Source organism: Zingiber officinale, chromosome 1A, assembly GCF_018446385.1.
Source record: "Zingiber officinale cultivar Zhangliang chromosome 1A, Zo_v1.1, whole genome shotgun sequence".
Taxonomy (NCBI): domain Eukaryota; kingdom Viridiplantae; phylum Streptophyta; class Magnoliopsida; order Zingiberales; family Zingiberaceae; genus Zingiber; species Zingiber officinale.
The window spans coordinates 165,174,304-165,193,574 of NC_055987.1; the positions used below are offsets into that span (position 1 = coordinate 165,174,304).

Genomic DNA, 19,271 nt, shown 5'->3' on the forward strand with positions numbered 1-19,271 from the left:
GGGTGATTTAAACCTTCAAGATGTTGTCTGATATGCTTGTTCCATTCATTTTATAACTCTATAAAACTAGCCCTACTTACATATTCTGACCCACCTCATTTACTAATTCATTCAATCACATTCATTCATTAATAGTTAATATACTCTTAGGGGCGTAAATGAGTCAAGCCGCTCGTGAGTTATTCGAAACTCGATTCGATAAAAGTTCGTTTGAGCTCGTTTAATGAGGCTCGTTAAGATAAACAAACTAATCTCAAACTTCACAATATTCGACTCGTTAGCTCGTGAACATGTTCGTTATGCTCATAAATTAACTTTTAAATAAAAAAAATAATAGTTTTGATATTGAATTTATAAATTTTACACTCTACTTATGAAAAACATAGACAAATATATTAAATTTATTTATTAGAATAAAATTATAAATTTTAACCAGAATATTATAATTTTTTAAAAATATATAATTTAATTTTTAATGAATATTTAAATTTATAATTTGTATTTATTATGCTCGTTTATGCTCGATAAAAGCTCGAATAAACTCGTGAGTCATGAATATATTCGTTAAATAAAGCTCGAGCTCGACTCGATTATAAACGAGTCAAACTCAAACATCCAAGAGTTCGGCTCGACTCGGCTCGATTACACCCGTATATACTCTCACTTCCCCTATCCTAATCATTTTCTCTTTCCAAGTTTGCTAAAAAGCTAACTTATCAAAGTTTATTAAATTGGTCTAGTAATTTATCTATTTTTATTTTTTATGGAGCCGCTGATATTAGACCATTTTGGATGAACAATATTTCTTTTACTTAAATTAAATTAGTCCGTAGTAAACCATATACTTGACCTGCCGTATGGTTAGTGAATTGGATAATTTAACTTCAATAATAATTTGTATTAAATTAATACAAGGTTGAATCATTTTTTTAAAAACTCACAAATGTATATCTAGGTGCGTAATCATAGTTTGAAAGTTTGAAAGCATTGAATTTGATTTGATTGGATTCTGATTGGACAAAGATCATAAGTAGATATTGATAAAAACTCATAATTGTAAGAGAGTGAGATTTTGAAACATTTAACATATTTTATTTCAAGAAGCTCCTAAGAATGCATTGAGGTTGATGCTGGCTCAGTGAATTTTGATTAAAATTCACCGAGTCAAAAGGCGTTTTGACTTGTCATGAGACTAGGGTTTGTAAAGGACGACAGGTTAGAGCAAGAGGCAAGGACGATTAGGGTTCTGGGTATTGAAGACGCAAGGCTTTGAATAATGGAAGATTAAAGGGGTACAGATTCTTTAGACCGTAAAGTACTATTTAGAAGATGGACTATATCACTCACAGATAGGGTTTTATGAACTCTATTTATTTTATAGGTGGGATTCATAGAATTTCACCTATAAATGAGGTCAGATTTTTTGGTCCAAAATTTTTTCGATTAGAAGAGACTCTGCTCATTTATTGGTTGGATGAACTTGACTCTATTTATTTAGCAGATGTGATCCAACCCACCTAACCAATGAATAAGCAAGGGACCAGTACGGATCTAAGGATCCTGGACCAGATGATCCCTGCCCCCTATGAATAGGGAAGGGATCATCTGATCCGCAAATGTTGGACCATCCCCTGGTCCAGTATTTATATTGGTGGGAGGCAATGATCTCCGCCTGTTTAATATGTGGGGGACATTGCGTCCAACCAATCCGAGTAAGAATTCTTTAGCCTGCTTTTAGTGGACTAGGCCATGGTCCATTATAGTGATTGGAGGGTCCCATATTACACCCTGTCCGTCACATACTTGCTCAGATGTTGCGATTTACCTTTCTCATGATGGTCTTGGGTCGGGTACGATGGGAGCGCTGGGGGCGAGCATTTCGTTTTTTTTTTTTTTTTTGCCACAATTATAATGATTGGAGGGATTCAATGATCCTCACCTGCTAAAGAGGTGATGATCATTAAATCCCTTCAATCACTGCCCCTAGTCCAAGAGTGAATCAAGATAGACAGGACTAGAGGATCTCGTCTACACCAATCCATTTTTTATTTTTTTTTTTTATCTAAGAGCGGATTAAAAAAAGATGGTATAGAGAATCCCATTCATTATGAATAACCCTTAATTCAAGAACAGGTCAGGGGTTGTGATCCAGAAGACTTTCGGTGGGTGAGAAACAGTAGAGTGGAAAACCTTCAGATCGCGGTCAGCGAAAGTGGTTCGGGTTATTGGGAGTGGTTCGGATGGGTAATTGGCTGAGGGGGTATTTTGGACAAATAACATATTTTCATAAATATAAAATTGGTGAAAGATAAATCGAAACTTTTTTCAGGGAAATAAAAGTTAAACAAACAAAATATAAAACGCCACCTTCTTGGTTGGATCTAGAGCGCCATTGAGAGAGGGATAAGGCCACAAGGGTTTGCGAGATTTTTGGTACCCGATTCAATCTCACGCAATTCGCCTTACCGATGGGCAATACTTCCTCCATGCTCACCCAATACGACATCGAAGAGGTCCAGGAGCATTGCAATCACGCCTGTGAGTCTCCCGATGTGCCCTTTTGATCGATTCCTCTGTCAAGTTTCGCGCTCTGTTGTTTTTTCTTGTAGTATGCCCTCCAAGATTATGAATTGTGGCTTGATTTGATCTACGTATGTTAATATTTGTTTATTTATTTGCTTGATTCTTAGTTTCGCAGCAGGAGATTGTATCTTTGTATCACAGGTTCTGCCAGCTCGATCGTAACAGCAGCGGGTTCATCACTGGAGATGAGTTCTTGTCAGTGCCGGAGTTCGCAGTTAATCCGCTCTCTCAGGTTTGATGCATTTGTTTTTTTATTCTTTAAATATTATTCTTTTGTTTTTTTAGACCAACCAGGTTAATGCTTTGTCAAAACGAGCTTGATAAAATCTAGCAAACAAAATAAGCTAACACATAAACATTTCAGAGAAAAAAAAAAGAAAGAAGCTGCATTTGGTCATTTGGAATTAAAAATTCAATTTACAGAGCTTGTACTTTCCTACGTTGGGCAAAGTTCATCTTTAGAGTTTTTGCTTGTCTCAGAGGCTGTTAAGGATGCTTGATGGCTTAAATTTTAAAGAATTCGTTGCGTTCCTGTCTGCTTTCAGCCCTCGGATTAGCCTCCAGCAAAAAATTGAATGTGATCACTATGTTTTTATCTTTCCCATTTTTTTTTTTTTCATTTTGCCTCTCTTTGCTGTGGAACATCACATTTTGTTTTGGGTAGTTTTATTCAAGGTCTATGATTTCAACTCCAATGGGAAAGTCACATTCGATGATATATTGAGTGTATTACGAGACTTAACAGGATCATTCATTAGCGAGCAGCAGAGGCAGGTTGGTGAGATTTATTGTTTATTGCTTATATTTGCCTGTTTTGTTTTAGAGAACATACTTGTTCATCTGTTAGATGTGGTCTTCTATGAGAATTGAAATAAGCTATTGCATTAAACAAATTTTGTGCATTTGTTACATCTTTCTCTCTTTGCTGCTACACGGATTGTAGGTTTGCTTTAGTCATATTTTGATCACTCTAAGATGACTACAGAATTAAGAGAAGTGTCTATCACTAGTTTTGGCAAGAGCTGCTAACTTTCGAGAGCTATGTTCAGTTAAATTATAAATAGTATTTCATATCATACAACATCCATGTTTTCCGAGTTGACAAAATAAAAAACTGGAGGATCAAGATTGAAATACATGAAACTCTGAATTTTGTTTATGACAATTCAAGCAGTGAGTAGTGATTGAAACTGCATCCTTTTAAGTTACCTCTGAGTTGGGTGATTTCAGATTATGTAAGTTCCTGCAAGTATTTTACTGTGATTCACGTGACAACAAAATGACCATACTAATATAGATATCTAGGATATCCTTATATGTGCATATAGTTGGTGGCTTTATGTTCTAATTTGACATCATCTTGTTGCACATGCAATATTTTCAAATAGTTTCGGTAAGCTGGTTAATGTTAATAGTCGACATCACCTTTCAGTAAATGCTGAGAGTTGAGACATCACCATCTCTCTTCTCATAGTATTTTTCTTGCCATTGTTCCTGCATAAGAATTTTTATAACCGTTAACAATTATCTTTACTTGTAAAAAGTAACTAAAGACCCTTCATCAAAGTTCCTTCCACTTCAATTAATAGAGGCCCTTCAAGCACCTAGGAAGCAACCACGTGAAGAGCTTCATGGCAAGTGAAACAAGCAAGATTTTTGTGCAAGTTCAGTAACCTTGAATGTAGTGTATTTCTCCGCCGAGCAAGGATGATTTAGTGAGATTTTAGCTTCGGTAGATATTGTCATATAGTGTGCTTCTATAAGATGCTTCTTTCATTTATTCAGTTAAGGTTATTCCAAATCCAATATATAGTCAGTACTAAGTTGGTTCAGGTGTGCCTTCAAGGTATTGACATTACCAGATTAGTCATTGAGCAATTTCGAGAGATTCCTTGTGCAATTTGAGACTGAACCTGATGTTTTAGAATCGGACTGAGAAAGGAATACGGAGAAGCTCTAATCACCATGGCTATTTTGCTGGCCTAACTAAAGAAATTAAGAAGTCCAACAACTACAACTATAGTTGCTGGACTATCTGACGTGAGCCTTGCTTGAGATGTTGACTAAAGGTGACAAGAGATGCGTTTAAGGCACTTGGAAGAATGATGCTCTGTTATAAAATTAGGTAATGATTCTCAAGGAGAGCACCAATTAAATGGTTACAGAGAGCTACATTTCTCATAAAGAGTAGACTATGATGGATAGGAAGAATAGGAGGAGATCATATGTGCTGTATACTAAACTGCTGCAAAGATGAGAAAATGCATTGGGAGAAATGAAAAATAATAGTTGGTAACTGTTGGCTGCACTGGACGTTATCTTAGTTGGCTCTAATAAGCATTAGACAAGGGAACCACCCATCAAACAAAGAAACTACCCAACAATAGACTGTTATGAATGCTTAAACTTTTAGTGTATCACAGGTGTTCCCTGGCTTTGACTGACCAATAAAATGATGATAAAATTTGGAATGAGTTCCTGGGTAACAGACATGCCAATTTTTAATGAATCACGTGTTTTCTGGCTTTGGCTTGCCAACAAAATGATGATAGAATTTGCCTTGGAAGGAGTTCCTGTCTAACAGACAAGCCCTTCACCTGGAAGCCTCTATGCATAGTGCATCATTTTCATATCATGAAATCCCATGCCTGCATCATCCTGATAGCAATTGCTGATTGAGAAGGATCCATATGGAACACTTAATTGCATGCATACTTGATAGGTTCCTTTTTCTTAGAGTACACATCTAATAATAATAGATAGGGTGCAGTATTTGCACTTCTGTGATATCCCCAAATCTTCTTCTACTCCTTGCAAACTCTAATACACAGTGTGGTTCAGCAGTTGCACTTCTATGGTTTCCTCCAAATTTCTTCTACTATGTGCAAACTCGTTTTTTTCTGGACAGTCCAGAACATAAGATGTTTCTGTTATTGGATATGGATCTTTGGTAATTCCTTAAACTTCCTTTCTCGCAAAACCCGATGAATATTGTAGAGTTAATCTAGTTATCGCTTCATATCAGTTTGTTTTGGTTTTACTAAGTCAGCCTGTCAAATTTTGTGGCTGACAGATCACAGACGTCCTTATAGCATCTTCCCACTGCCAAAACAAAAAGAACAAATATACGTTTTATTCACAACTTATTTTGTATAATGCTCTAAAGTGGGTTGCTTTATTTATAGACAATCGGACAACTTCAATTTAGTGAATTTAGAGATAATATGCTTCTTGGTTCTTGAAAAATCATTCTAGTTGACAAGTAAACTGAGAGGATGAACACATGGATTTTACAACTATGCTCTGGAAATCAGAAAATATTGTCACATGATGAACTGATAAGTTACTTCGACTATATCATCTCCAAAGAACAGCCTATTTGATCATTTACTTTTTTTTTGTTTGTAACAATTGCTTTTCTGCTTTATAAATGCTCCAACAGGCAACAAAGTACTGGAATGTAATATGTTATTTGGGAATTGATTCAGTTTGGATAAATATCAAATAGTAATTATTAACATGGTTTTAAGTTTTATTTTGTGCTGATCAAGATGGACAAAACTTATCGTTTTAACCTTTGATTGGCTCGCAAAACACTTTAAGACACGATACAGGTGTGTTCCTCAATTTTGTGAGCCATGCAAGCTGTAGCCGCCTTCCTCATTTCCGTGAGCGTACACAGTTTCACAAGCTGTGACCACAAGGGATTTCTATGGGTGCAAATGGTAGCTTTGCGACTCCATCTATGATGGACTCTCCCTATTCCCATTCTTCTCGCCCTCCTTTTTCAATTCCACATCACAAGTCCTTTCCTTTCCTCATTGATGCCATTGACACTGTCTACTGCAGAAACCACAAAGGTTCAAACTCACTGTTGTAGTTTCAGCCTTTTGACTTGAATATCATATTGACGTTTCAATTTATGGTATCAGAAGTGAATTTGAGGTAGGAGGAAGGAGATGAAAAAGAAAAAGAAGATAAACATAATTAAAATTTGGACTTTGTGTTTCATCTGAAATACTATGATTTTAGCATTATATTGTATGGAGGCAATCTAAAAAAATAATATTATCTCAATTTGTTTTTATTTGTGTTGTAGCATTGTAAGAGATGTCAAGTGTCGGCATAATATGATATTTATCGACATAATTGACACAATAATATAGGATACATTTCCTTTACCAAATAGAAGTTTTGATAATTTATTAGAATAATATGTTGTGATCATTGCTGTCTGGCATGGTACAATATCATTTGGGTCCGGGATTGAAACTTTAGCTTGAAATCTTGGCTAATAATGCATTTAACAAGATTTATGTTGAAAAACATAGTTTTGCACGGTTAATTTTACTTCTGTCCTGACATAATGCATTGTGGATATCACTCTAGGCTGTAGTTTATGGGCTAAAGCTAAAGTGTTATCTACTCTTCCATTTTTTTCTTTTCTCATAGATACCACTCTATAGGCTGTAGTTTACGGTTTAAAGCTGAAGTGTTACCTACTCTTCCATTACTCTTCCATTTTTTTTTTTCACTCATATATCCATATATCATTTCAGGAAGTTATAACGCGTGTCCTTGAAGAAGCTGGCTATAGAAGGGACTCCTCTCTTGTCCTATCTGACTTCATGCGGGTAAATTGAGCTTTAGGTCTCTGTTTACAGATTGAAGGTGCATTGAGCTGGGTAAAATAGTAGGATTAATCTGTGTTGGTCATGATCAGTAACTTGATAGCCATTCAACTAATGTTATCTTTCTGTTATAAACTGTTTCTTCTGTTTACATTAAGTTTCTCATTATTCTTTGTGGTTTTGGCGGACTAGGCAATCGGGTGGGTTGGATGAGTCAAATGAGTTGAGCAGGTTGTTTAGGTTGAACAATCTGAGTAAGTCAAGAGGGCTAGGCAAGCTAATTGAGCTGGGAGCACACTGATTTGGCAAGTTGGATTAGGTGTGCCAATAAGGTCAAATTGACCCGAAGCACAAGTTGGGTTGGATGAGTTAGTTACAAATCAATCAAGTTTGACACCAAATGGGCCAAGTGGCCAAGATAGATAGTCAGATGGTTTAGTAGAGCTTGGCAAGTTGGATAAACTAACAGGGGCAGACAAGTCAGACAACAGTGTTAGTTGGATAAACTAACAGTTCAAGCTGAACAACTTGAATGTACCACTTGGGTTGATCAGACTAGTCGAGTTAAAGGGGTTGGGTTGCACGGATCGAGCATGGTGACTCAAGCAAGTCAAATGGATTGATCATGCCGATAAAGCCAAGTGGATCTAGTGGATCACATGAGCTAGTCGAATTGAGAAGGTAGAGGCTGGTGGCTCCATTGGCCGAGTGGCAATGCAGATTGGCTGCATCTGAAGGAAATTGTTCAACAGTGCAAGCTACACATGTTTGATAAAATATTTCATTGAAAATATTTTATCATTGTAAAAACTTTATTATTTGTACAAGAATGTAAGAATCATTATTGCTACTCAATTCTATGAACTAAAGTAAACAAAATACTTATTTCTAGTGTATTCCTTTTTTATCATTTTGTTTCTTAGAAATAGTCATTTTATTCCAAGCAGAATGCAGCAATGACAGTTTTTTTTCCTCGATACAGATTCTTGGCAGCTCTCAGTTGAAGATGGAGGTTGAGGTTCCTATTGATTAAGCTTTACACGCCTTCAATTCAACCTGGCATCTGGCCTGGATTCCTCTGTTTGATATGCAGTCATCAATTGACAATTTTAGAACAGGCTTTCCTTTAAACATAATGGTATTATGTACAATAATTACAAACAACAGTCATCAATCCAACCTAGTATTTGTTTTCAAACCCAGCTTCAAACTTTATGTTACTAGATTCTAAACAATATGCACAAGTTGGAAGGATATCATACAATTTATCCATCGTCATTCTTATCTTCTGAAATGTTGAAAAAGAACTGGGGAATGGATGTTACTCGAGGAAGCATTAGAAGTTCCCCAAACGATTCGATTCTTGAGATAAATGGCTTTTGATCAACAAATTCATCGTGCTCAAGTTCATCTTGAAACTCAGCATCTTGTTGCAAGCCATCACCGGTATTTTTGTGCCAAGCCTGGATTGAGTTTGTGCCTGTATCTGTCTGGAACTGACAGCAAAGAGAGTTAACACCTGAGATGGGAGAAGGAGCAATTTAGGGGTGGCGATGATCTGCAAGTCATTTAGAAGATGCAGAGTAACATCTTGGAATGCCTCATTGTTTGATGGAGCATCGACGGACATTGGATTAAAAATGCTCTAAGAAGCCTACCAGATCAATTATGCATGCTAAAAAAATCAGTATCATCAATCTAATTCCATCCTAAACGAATTGAAAATAATAGCCACTAAGTAGCCTTTTTGTGACACTAGAAAAAAAAAATGTTGAAGGGAACTGATGATACCTGAGCGTGGCAAAGGCGAATCCATCAAGGCATGGTTAAGCCTCCTTTCAACAAAATTCCTCGGTTCATTCTTACTAGACATCAATGAAGTGGCAGTGAAGAAAGAATTAGATAAACTTGAGCCGTTTCTGTAATCTTCTTTTTCGATGAGATCATGGCTTTCAGAATCATCTTGATCCTCAAAAAACAAGAGCTGTGTTTCTAAGTTTGGAGGATCTAAAGTTACATCTTGTTGCAGCCAAAGAGAATTCAGACGTGGATCACAATGAGCAATCTTCTCAATGTTTTTTCTTAGAAAACCATAAGAACATTGTAGAAAATGCCTCCTACAGGAAGGAATTGAGGTCGTCAGGAAATTAAACAAATATTTCATGAATATTTTGTCAGATAACCGAAGTAATTTTAGAGGGTGAAGTTTGTCAAACTACATAACTTCATCAAAAACAAGTACATATAAATCCACACGAGGCACAGCCAAAGAACGAAGAGAAATGTTTTGATGAAAAAAAAAAAAACTTTCACCTGAACATGCTGGCCTGCCCGTTAGTAAAATCTTGTGTTGGTTGCCACAAGGTATGTTTCCGAGGTTGAGGATCCGTCTCCCGAAAGAAAAGAGGTGGCTTCGCCAACTGAATACTTATGCATTAGTTTGATATAGAAACAAAAGTTAAAAACCAAATCTAATTCAATTGAATAGATGCTACCACTATATCCAGACTTTCAATCCCATCTTCTGTGCATGCCATCTTGAGAAAAGTAATGTCTGTCCACTGAATTTCAATCTTGCTCTTCAAGCTACCTTCAAGAACTTCCCAAACAAGTTTATGTTTTGCGAAGTAGCACTTTGCCACTAAATCGCCTTCGTATTTTGAGACACGCTGTTCAAAAATAGCTAGACTTTAGTTTCTCATGCTATTATCCTTCTACTAAAGAAGAAGGAAGTGCAGAACTTTTCCACTAGGACATTAGGCCAGAAAAAAGATATTGGTCATTTTTACCCAAACAAATTGAAACAGCTATATTCAAATCTAAGCATGAAGAAATATGAGAAAAATTATAGACAATGACCCATACAACAAAAGCAATCATGTGTAGTTGACTAATCTGAGGCTTAAAATGGATTTTAGCACAAGTTAGAGGTCTTGTTGATCATTCGTTTGAATCGGATTTAAGATCTGTGCAGATTTGCATGATCATGTGTTATGCTTTCGAGCCCCCTTTCACCCAATATTTGGTGAAAGGGGCTTCATCCTAGTTTTCTCTGTTTTCTTCTCTAGTGTGATTCTTGAGCCAATTGTCCAAGAAAACACATTGCATTGCTCTATTGTTAGGGTCCGAGTGAATTGCTATCTAAGAATGCAAGGTGAAGTGAACACATAGCCTTAATCATATACGGATCCTAAGAAACAAAACAACAACAGCAACAAAATCATTAGCAACGTACTCCCTCACCTCCCATGAACCAATTCTCAATAATGACATAGGGAAGTTGGAGGCTTTCATCTTATCTGGAGTCGAACCAGAGATGACTGATGACTTCAGTTCTTTCTCATTTCCAGCTTGCAAGCTCCCAAAACTTGATGCAGCTGCTGCATTTGCCTGTGAAAGTTTCATCTGAATCAAATCTACCAAGGAAGGGCTCTTCCTGAGACGAAGTCCCAAAGGGCTGGGATCATCAAGCACACTACCAACCACATACTGTAAGAAATCAACATGTTAGAATCGCATACAGAGCTTCACGAGCTGCACTCAGTTCATACCAAAGATCAATCTGCGATCTTCAAACAATATCAAAATTTCAGAACTAACACTCGTGGAGAATAAAAAATCACCCCTTTTTCAAATCCATAAAGAAAAGTTGCTGCAATCGAGCCCTAAACTTTACTTTTTGGAAACGAAAGAAACGAACATGAACCTTGAGATTGGGAACTGTGGTCTTGGATCTCTTCTTGATGCGGGGGCGCTCGTCATCGTCCGATGCATCGTCGATCTCCAACTTCGTTGCTGTCCCCGTGGAACGAGGCCCGAGCTTGTCTGAGTCTGCCGGAAGACGGGCCATCAGGATTCACTCTTTCGCTTTTCGCTTTCCGCTTTCTCTGTTCTTACTTTTGAGAGGGCGATGAAACCCTAGCCCTAATCCGACCCCTACGAATCGATCTCGGGAGAAAAGCAGGAGGGTGAGTAAGAAGACGAGCAAGAGAAGCAAAGTTGGAGTGGCAGAGAGAGAGGAGGAGGAGCAGGAGGAGAAGGAGGAAGAAGAAGAAACTGCGAGGTGGAAGAAGACTGAACCAAAACTGGCAAGCCGAGGTTGAGTTTTCCAAATTAGGCAATCATGGTACGGCCAGTGTGGACTGTTCTATGCGGTAAATAAGACGCGCCGTCATAGCGCTCAGTGCGAGGGCATTCTCATCCAGACTTTATGCGCGAGGATAATTTATTTATAGGGCATTTTGGCTGCTTTAACGGATCGTGAATTTGTGTGGGCAAATGCAACTTCCACCGCACGGTGTGTTTATTTACAGAAAGAGTTTTCGGGAGTAAAGCGTAAAATTTAATTCACTTTTCCATTTTACCTCACCAAAAAATAAAAATAGAAATAAAAGGATGCATTTTGTTTATATGTATAATCTGAATGGCCATACTCCATCCTACTAAATAATTCAATTATCTATCTAATTGGTTAGAGGATGATAAATTTATTATAATAAAATATATATTAATTTTTGATAGATGAATTATTTTTACTCATAGTCATTTAACGATTAATTATAAATTAACCTGTGATTTACCTCATATTCAAAAATAAAATTTCATATCTATAAGACCAGTATTAAGGAGCCGTTTAAGTAGCAGTTCTATTTTTTTTAATTAGTGTTAGAAGAGTATCTTAATTTTAAAATGTTAAAAAAAAATACTTTATATCCTATAAACAGTTTTGTATTAAAACTACTGCTTAAAATGTAATAGTCTTGATCCTATTAAAAATTAATTTTGATAAAATTGGAACACTTTTAATTAAATTAAAATAGTTTTGACTATAATTTCCTAATAATTTTGGGCATCTTGGAGCATATTTAACCAAAGTGTTCCGAACAACACTAGAATTAAAGGTATTTTTAAAATATGAGATGTTCATTGTATATATTTTAGCAATTTATCAACAATCTAGATGAATATATATTTTTTCCAGATCATATATGTGATTTTAGAAATGTCCAAATAATATAGTCACTTTTGTTTGATTTACCTTCCCTCTTCCTTTTTATTTATTTATTCTATTTATTCTCTTCTTTTAACTGTTCATCTGGAAAAAAAATTCCGGTCCACTTTTTTTTTACTATATTATTGATTTTTAAAAATCAACAAAACATTTTTAAAAAAATAACAATACAACATTGTGTTGCTATAACTTTTGATTGGAATTAAACATAAACGCATAATATATCAAATCAAAGCTCATTCAAATATCTTTAATTTGATATATTATACGTTTCGTAATTCAATCTCAGTTAAAAGTTATGATCTATAAAAGTTTAAGTTAGCAATAACGTGTTGCAGATCTTTCGTTGTAGCAACTTTTGACTTATATTTAACTATGGGATGCACAGTATATCAAATCGAAGATCTCTAAACGAAGTTCGATTTGATATATTGTGTCTTGTAATTCAACCTGAATTAAAAGTTATGGTCTTTCAAAATTATAATTATAATAGTAGCAATTGCAATTTTGTAGCTACTACAATTGTTGTTGATCTTCGAAAGACCAGTAACAACGTTGTTGTTGACTTCAACTTTGAGACACCATAATTTTTTATTGAGATTGAATCACAAGATATACAATATATCAAATCAAAGATCTTTGAATGAGTTTTGATTTGATATATTGTGCATCCGTGGTTTAATCTCAGTCAAAAGTTATGATCAATTAAAGATAAGTGGCATAAAATCAGTAACATAATGTATTATGTTATTTATTTTTCGGCAACATAAAATCAACAACATAATGCATTATATTGATTACTAAGAACATTGCATTGTTGATTTTTGAAGATCAACAACACAGTAAAAAAGATGGATTGAAATTTTTGGGATGAATTGTAAAAGGGAATAGAGAAGTAAAAAGGAAGAAAGAGACTACATTATTTGGACATTTTCATAATCACATATGTAATGGAAAAACATATAATCATTTACATTGTTTGGTAAATTGTGGTATAAATTTCCTTTCTAAAATGGGATGCATTTTTTATTTTTTGCCCCCAAAAAACTTTTCTTTTGAATTTCAATTGAAGTCGTTTGAATTTGGAATGATATGAACTTCATCCATAGAATTTTGAGCAAAATGCATATTTATCTCCAATACCGTGAGCTTGAGTGAGATCAACAGGAATGTTGGTGAGTAAAAGGGCGAGCAACTCTCTTTTATGCTTAGTTTATCTGTATGATCACATAGTAGAGGTATGGGTTATTCCCAAGAGCACAAATTCATCATAGAAAAAAAGAGAAAAATGAAAATTATCCATCTTCAATTTACCACAATAGAAGTCAAAAGAAGATACGGCTTCATCTTGCTTCTGGTCGAGAAGCTTGGTAGGAAGAGAAACAGAAGAGGAAGGGGGGCTTAGGGCAACCTTATAGTAGCCAGTGTGCTTGAGATGAGATGAAGATGTTGGAGATATTTGTAGAAGTTATAAGGAAATAGTTTGAATTAAAATTACAATTGAAATGAAATTAGATTTTGTTGTTAGATGATCTGAGTTGATAATTTTAAATTGTTAAGCTGAGCTGATTAGGTTGTTTGGACGACTGAGCTCCTTGTATGGTCAAGATGACTCGGGCTGAGCTAAACTGGCCAAGTTCCAATTTGGATGAGTTGCTGAGTGCCCGAGCTGCTAAGTGTCAAGTCACCAATGTCGAGTCGGTCAAGCTGCCAAGTCGTCGAGTGCTCTTGAGTGGTTGTGTCACTAACTACCAAGTCGGCCAAGTCTGAGTGGGTTGCCTCTGCTTGAGCACCGAATTGGGAGAGAAAGATACTGAGGCCTGCGTTTGACGTAATTTTCTTAAAATAGATTCATCCCCTATGACTGTGCTTTGAGGTCATGTTGGGCATTTGTTTCCAGGGGAGGATCAAGGATTTTAGATTTGGGGGCCACATACTAAGTGTTGTAAATAATTATTATACATTGTATTCAAATGTCGCACGACCAAGGTGGCTGGATTATCCTTCCCTTGCAAAATCTACAAAAACTTTGTTAAAAGACCACTGTACTACCTCATGTCATAGTCTGAATAAAGCTAGAGTGAAGGAACCTTCGCTTGCTCAAATTTATGTAAAGGCTCCCAATCTATCTTCCAAACCCTACACCATTTAATTCACGACCTTACATTTAGCAAGTGGACTATCATGGATTAAAAGAACGAGAACCAGTTGTTGGATACAGCCCCTTGACGCGTGCAAACATGGCTATCTAGGGTCTCATCATAAAAGTTGCAACCATAACTCTAGATAGCCATAAAAGAATGTTAATAAAGACCGACACTAAATTTAAACTATTCCACAAAACAAACCACTGAAATCTCTCAATATTAGTACTTATGTAATATAAGAAGCATGAAAATTGCAAGATAGGTGAGCCAGCTTTCAGCATAAATTAATTTGTCTTCTACTATTGACCTGTTTCAAAGCATTCCCTTAACACCACCATATACAAGATAAATTAAACAATGCTCTATAACATGACATATGAATTCCAAAGGAGGCAATTTTAAGCATGCAATACTTTCCTACAGAAAGGTAGAAAAAGCTCTTTCCATTTGACTTTTGGATAACTAGGTCAGTAAACTTCATCTAACACAACCAACTAAAGACAAAGTAAATTTATACTTTTCTTCGACACATTTCAGTTGGACAATTAGTTTAGGCATTTCTATATACATCTAATAACACACTGCATAACAACTTACATAGCAAAAGTTACAGTCTGTCATCAATAGAACTTAGTCTCATCTCAAGCAACTAAGCCAAGAAATCATCATCGCTGACCTTGAGCATTTGGGAGAGCGGCATACACACCCGACTCTTCATCAAATGTCGGGGCTTGATCGTTCGCTCCAGATTAAAGGAGAAGTACTGTGGAAAGTCCTTGAGTTCGGAGAGATCTCTGCCCATTTCATGACGCAAAAACTCAACCTTGGGTTGGAAATTGCTCTCGATGCTGAAGGTAAGCAAATCGGGCGAGCGAATCACCATGCTTCAGGTTTCCCAATGGGAGAATCCAAGGCCACAGAGGTATTCAAGCTTGGGGTTGAAGGTATCCTCGACGCTAGAGACGAGGAGGGCAGTGGTGCGACAGGTGATGCGGTGGCAGCCGACGAAACCCAGATGGCGAAGGAAGTTGAGTGCGGGAAGGAGCCGGTCAAGAACGTTGGAGACGAGAAGGCGAGGGCAGCAAGCGAGGAGCGACGACCTTGCGAATATTAGGGAAGAGAATTTCCATGGGACCAAGGAGGAAATTGAAGATGGGAACGAGGTCTGCATTTGGTTCGTAGCCTCGTAGGTGAGGAGGGAAGACCTTGGCCCTTGGATGTACTGGCGATAGAGAACCCACATCAGCTCACGAGATATTCGACCTCGCACCCCTCCCCATGTTAAATCCGCCCCTGTTTGTTTCATATGATACAATGAAAAACCCACATATATAACCAAACAATAATTGCTCATGATACCTCAACATTATCATAAAAAGAGTTGTCAAGCACAGCGCATGATAGAGAGAAAGAATGAAGGGAATGAATAAAGGTGGATTCTGTATCTGTCTTTTTGCTTAAGGTTGTTGTAGCAACCTGTGTGACCCTAGTTTTTGATATTTGGATAAATGTTTAAGTTAGGATTATTGTTGTATTTGATATGTGTTGTGAGTATGCAGGATGCAGGTACAACAAAAGCAAATTCTAAGTGTGATCTTAACAATGGCAAACTCCAAGTGGAATATTGGCAAAGGTGAAAGCCCAAGTGGAGTCTTGGTAGCGTAAGTCCAAGTATGTAGTCTTGACAACGTAAGTCCAAGTATAATTTGACAATGTTGAAGTCCCGGAGATGAGGAGTCTCTTGGCAATGGAAGACCCGACAACAAGGACAAGGCCAAAGAAACTCATGAAGGCAAGGCGTGAAGGATGGGGAGATATATGAGGAATGTGAGATTGATGGAGGAGGCTAAAAGACAAGGTCGAGGTTGTGCGGGCAAGCACGAGTATATGAGAGATTGTACTTAGGGTAAAATCCTAGGTTTAGAGTTTTATTAGTAACTGATAACTGGACTAATCGACTGGGCTAAGGCACAGAATATTTCTGTGCCCGACGACTGTGAAAACTAGTCAACTAATACTGTAGAAGTCGACTGGGACTCTAGCAGTTAAATTGGTATTGTAGCAGTTACTATAGCGGTCGACTGGTATCGAGCCGTTGGCATGTAATGATCTAATTCTATAGAGGGCAGTCTACTAGTATACTTACCAGTCGACTGGTAGGCTGGATTTTTTAACCTGTAGCGTATATAACCAAGGCTTTGGAGCTTGGTTTGGGTTGACAAAATAGACTTGGTTAAAGTCTATTAGAAGTCTCCTAAGTGCTCCAAGCTCTTCTTGTGATCTAAGGGTTTTTGTATCAAGGTTGTGGTGAAGTTTCTCCACCGAGAAGGAGGTTTGAGCTAGCCAAGGTTTTCTGGAGAGTCATCCACCGATAGATCAGGATCATCCACCTCATAAACAAGTCGTGGAGTAGGAGTAAGTTATCTCTGAACCACATTATATAAACATGTTAGGTTTGTATGTTTTCCACTTATTAATTGTCTTTTAGATTAGCTTTCTTCTTGTTAGTGTTGTTTATATTTTCACTGCGTACTAACAAGTTGTAGGAAGCGATTAAAGTGGGTGATCAGTTATTTACCCCGCTCTAGCCGGGCATCAAGGTCCTAACAAAGGTCACATCCTCCTTATATAGGAGCACCAACCCTTGACAATATTAAATGGTCAATTGTCTTTACCCGTCTTGCTCGAAACATCTACCGCATACCATCAATGGTCGATCGTTTCACTCGGACGGTTACAGATATGCCATTAACATTCGATCGTTTTAGATATGACACATTAATACGTTCATTACACACTTGAGCATAGCAAAATAGATTTGGGTGGCAAAACATAGGTTGATTTGCTTAAGCAAATTTTGTCCCAATCGATTTGATATTCGACGCGCGCAGATCGCGCTCACACATGAGTCACCTTGTTTCAGAACTTTAAATTTACATCCTTACTGACTTACGCGTAAGGAGGAGTCTCTCCATACATGTTGACAACTTCAATGATTGTAATACATTATAACCAACCATAAAACCACCCATTCCCCCACTAAATTCCCATGCATGCGAGAGATTTTTCCATTTGCTCTCATATTTCCATTCACATTTATAATAGAAAGTGTAAGGGTGTGAGAAAGAAAAGGGTACGAGAAAGAAGTGTTGGACACAAACAATCTAATGCCAAAGATTTATGGGTATTAGTTGAATTTAAGCTACACCGAATTAAATTCAACTTACAGTCGAAATGACCTGAGAGGATAATCTCATACTGCCAGCAGGGGATGGTTTCTGCTACATACCAAAGAGCGGCTGGGTAGGTCTGCAGAGCGGTAGAGCAGGTTTGCAGAGCAGCAGATCAGAGCATCAGAGCAGATCTAGAGAGCGGCTGACCAGATCTGCAGAGCAGAAGCGACAGGCTGGTCTGCAGAGCGGATTCGTAGGTCTGCAGAATGGAACAATGGTGCTGGTCTGCAGAGCGGAAGACCAAGTCTGCAGAGTAGAAGATAAGGTCTGCAGGCAGAGTAGAAGACCAGGTCCGTAGAGAGGAAAACCAGGTCTGCAAAGCAGAGCGACAGGGTTAGTCTGCAGAGCGGAAGACAAGGTATGCAGGCAGAGCAGAAGACTAGGTCTGCAGAGCGGAAGACCAGGTCTACAGAGTGGAATGACAGGGCTGATATGCAAAGCGAAAGACCAGAGCAGCAGGACAGATCTATAGAGTGGCAGACAAGAGTAGCAGACCAGAGCGACACTTGATCTGGCAAAAGACAGATCGGGCGAGGAGACTGGCCGATCGGGAAAATTAACCGAGGCCTGCGAGTGTCGCAGTTTCCTTAAAACAGATTCGCCCACCTCCGGCTGTGCTTCGAGGCTTACAAAGGTCATCTATTTTCCAAGATACAGCGGTCGACTGTGAATCTGACCAAGCACTGGTGGTCACGGCGAACTGGGTGGCACCCGAATGCTACCACGGGCACTCCGCCGAGTAGGAGCTACACGACAGAGGAGGAGGAAGAAAATGGGGAGCCTTTGCTATGTAGTGTGCATAACCCTTTTGCCTGTAGTCACAACCTCCTTTTATAGGAGCTCAAATGAACGACAAAATTAATGATCGATTAATGATCATTACTCACCAAGCTACGAAACGTCAGTGTTTCTCTCGCCCATTTTGATTCTGCATTAATCTTCCTTTAATGCATTCACTACACAAGCAGCAAAAAGGTTTACATGGTAAAATGTTGGTTGTTCCACTTGGGCGAATTTTGCCTCGACCGGTCCGACATTCGTGTGCGCAGGTCGCGCTCGAGTCAACATGGTTCAGTGCAATCCGGACCCTCGATTTGCACCCCTCCTGCGCACTCACGCGTGAGAGAAAGCCTCTCCCCATGCATTTGTTCACATCCTCAATGCATGTGAATCAATTTAAACCAACAAAAGTATCTTGAAACTTCCAATGTGGGACTAAAGTCTCATTCACAATGGAGTCTCTTTCCTATTTCATTTCTTCTCCATTCACTTATTCAACAATCCCCTACATGAATGGAGATAGGGTAAGTGATAGCATTCAGCAGTTGAGTCAAGTATAGGATAGGTAGGTTTTACCCTTTGAACCTTCCCTTGTAAAAATTTGGATGCTTACTGGCTGATAGTAGACACGATGTCCTTGAACTATACTGCCGTCTGTGTAAGCAGTGACAAATCTCACCTTAGACTCTCCCTGATACAACTCAGTTCTCATGAGTGTGTTCATTCTTGGCCATGAACACGCCCGGTTCTATGAGAAACTCTAAGAATTGTGTCTCCAATTCTCTTCGAAGCGGCCCCACTTCTTTCTCACATAGGTGATCCCTCAAGAGTTGTCATCTACTCGTAGACTTAGAGTCTTTTATATCAGATATCCAACTCGCATGGC

General features: G+C 37.8%; 2 protein-coding genes and 1 pseudogene across 4 annotated transcripts; 1 reads left to right on the forward strand and 2 right to left on the reverse strand.

Moving 5' to 3' along the window:
• Nucleotides 1–2,339: 2,339 nt before the first annotated feature.
• Nucleotides 2,340–8,492, forward strand: LOC122038277 (calcineurin subunit B-like). Of its 2 annotated transcripts, none has more exons than XM_042597931.1 (6): nucleotides 2,340–2,538; nucleotides 2,691–2,815; nucleotides 3,064–3,160; nucleotides 3,248–3,357; nucleotides 7,143–7,233; nucleotides 8,197–8,492. In XM_042597931.1, exons 1-5 carry the CDS (start codon nucleotides 2,469–2,471, stop codon nucleotides 7,224–7,226), a joined length of 486 nt encoding a protein of 161 aa, XP_042453865.1. In that variant the 5' UTR covers nucleotides 2,340–2,468; the 3' UTR covers nucleotides 7,227–7,233; nucleotides 8,197–8,492. The 2 variants fall into 2 exon arrangements, with proteins under 2 accessions (XP_042453865.1, XP_042453864.1); XM_042597930.1 differs by having other exon boundaries at nucleotides 2,341–2,538; nucleotides 7,143–7,217.
• On the reverse strand, nucleotides 8,332–11,395 carry LOC122038276. 2 transcript variants are annotated; one of them, XM_042597929.1, is made up of 6 exons: nucleotides 10,921–11,395; nucleotides 10,458–10,703; nucleotides 9,713–9,883; nucleotides 9,528–9,634; nucleotides 9,006–9,331; nucleotides 8,332–8,733 (listed from the first exon to the last, which is right to left on the reverse strand). In XM_042597929.1, exons 1-6 carry the CDS (start codon nucleotides 11,062–11,064, stop codon nucleotides 8,480–8,482), a joined length of 1,248 nt encoding a protein of 415 aa, XP_042453863.1. In that variant the 5' UTR covers nucleotides 11,065–11,395; the 3' UTR covers nucleotides 8,332–8,479. The 2 variants fall into 2 exon arrangements, with proteins under 2 accessions (XP_042453863.1, XP_042453862.1); XM_042597928.1 differs by having other exon boundaries at nucleotides 9,710–9,883; nucleotides 10,921–11,394.
• Nucleotides 11,396–14,979: 3,584 nt separating this feature from the next.
• Nucleotides 14,980–17,404, reverse strand: LOC122006241 (annotated as a pseudogene).
• Nucleotides 17,405–19,271: the final 1,867 nt, after the last annotated feature.

Coding starts and splice junctions, on each gene's coding strand:
- LOC122038277 (XM_042597930.1), top strand. CDS start 2,469: ATGGGCAATACTTCCTCCATGCTCACCCAATACGACATCGAAGAGGTC. Junction 2,816..3,063: donor CAGTTAATCCGCTCTCTCAG/GTTTGATGCATT, acceptor TGCTTGTCTCAG/AGGCTGTTAAGGATGCTTGA. Junction 3,161..3,247: donor CCTCCAGCAAAAAATTGAAT/GTGATCACTATG, acceptor TGTTTTGGGTAG/TTTTATTCAAGGTCTATGAT.
- LOC122038276 (XM_042597928.1), bottom strand. CDS start 11,064: ATGGCCCGTCTTCCGGCAGACTCAGACAAGCTCGGGCCTCGTTCCACG. Junction 10,704..10,920: donor CCACAGTTCCCAATCTCAAG/GTTCATGTTCGT, acceptor GATTTCTTACAG/TATGTGGTTGGTAGTGTGCT. Junction 8,734..9,005: donor TTCGCCTTTGCCACGCTCAG/GTATCATCAGTT, acceptor CTCCCATCTCAG/GTGTTAACTCTCTTTGCTGT.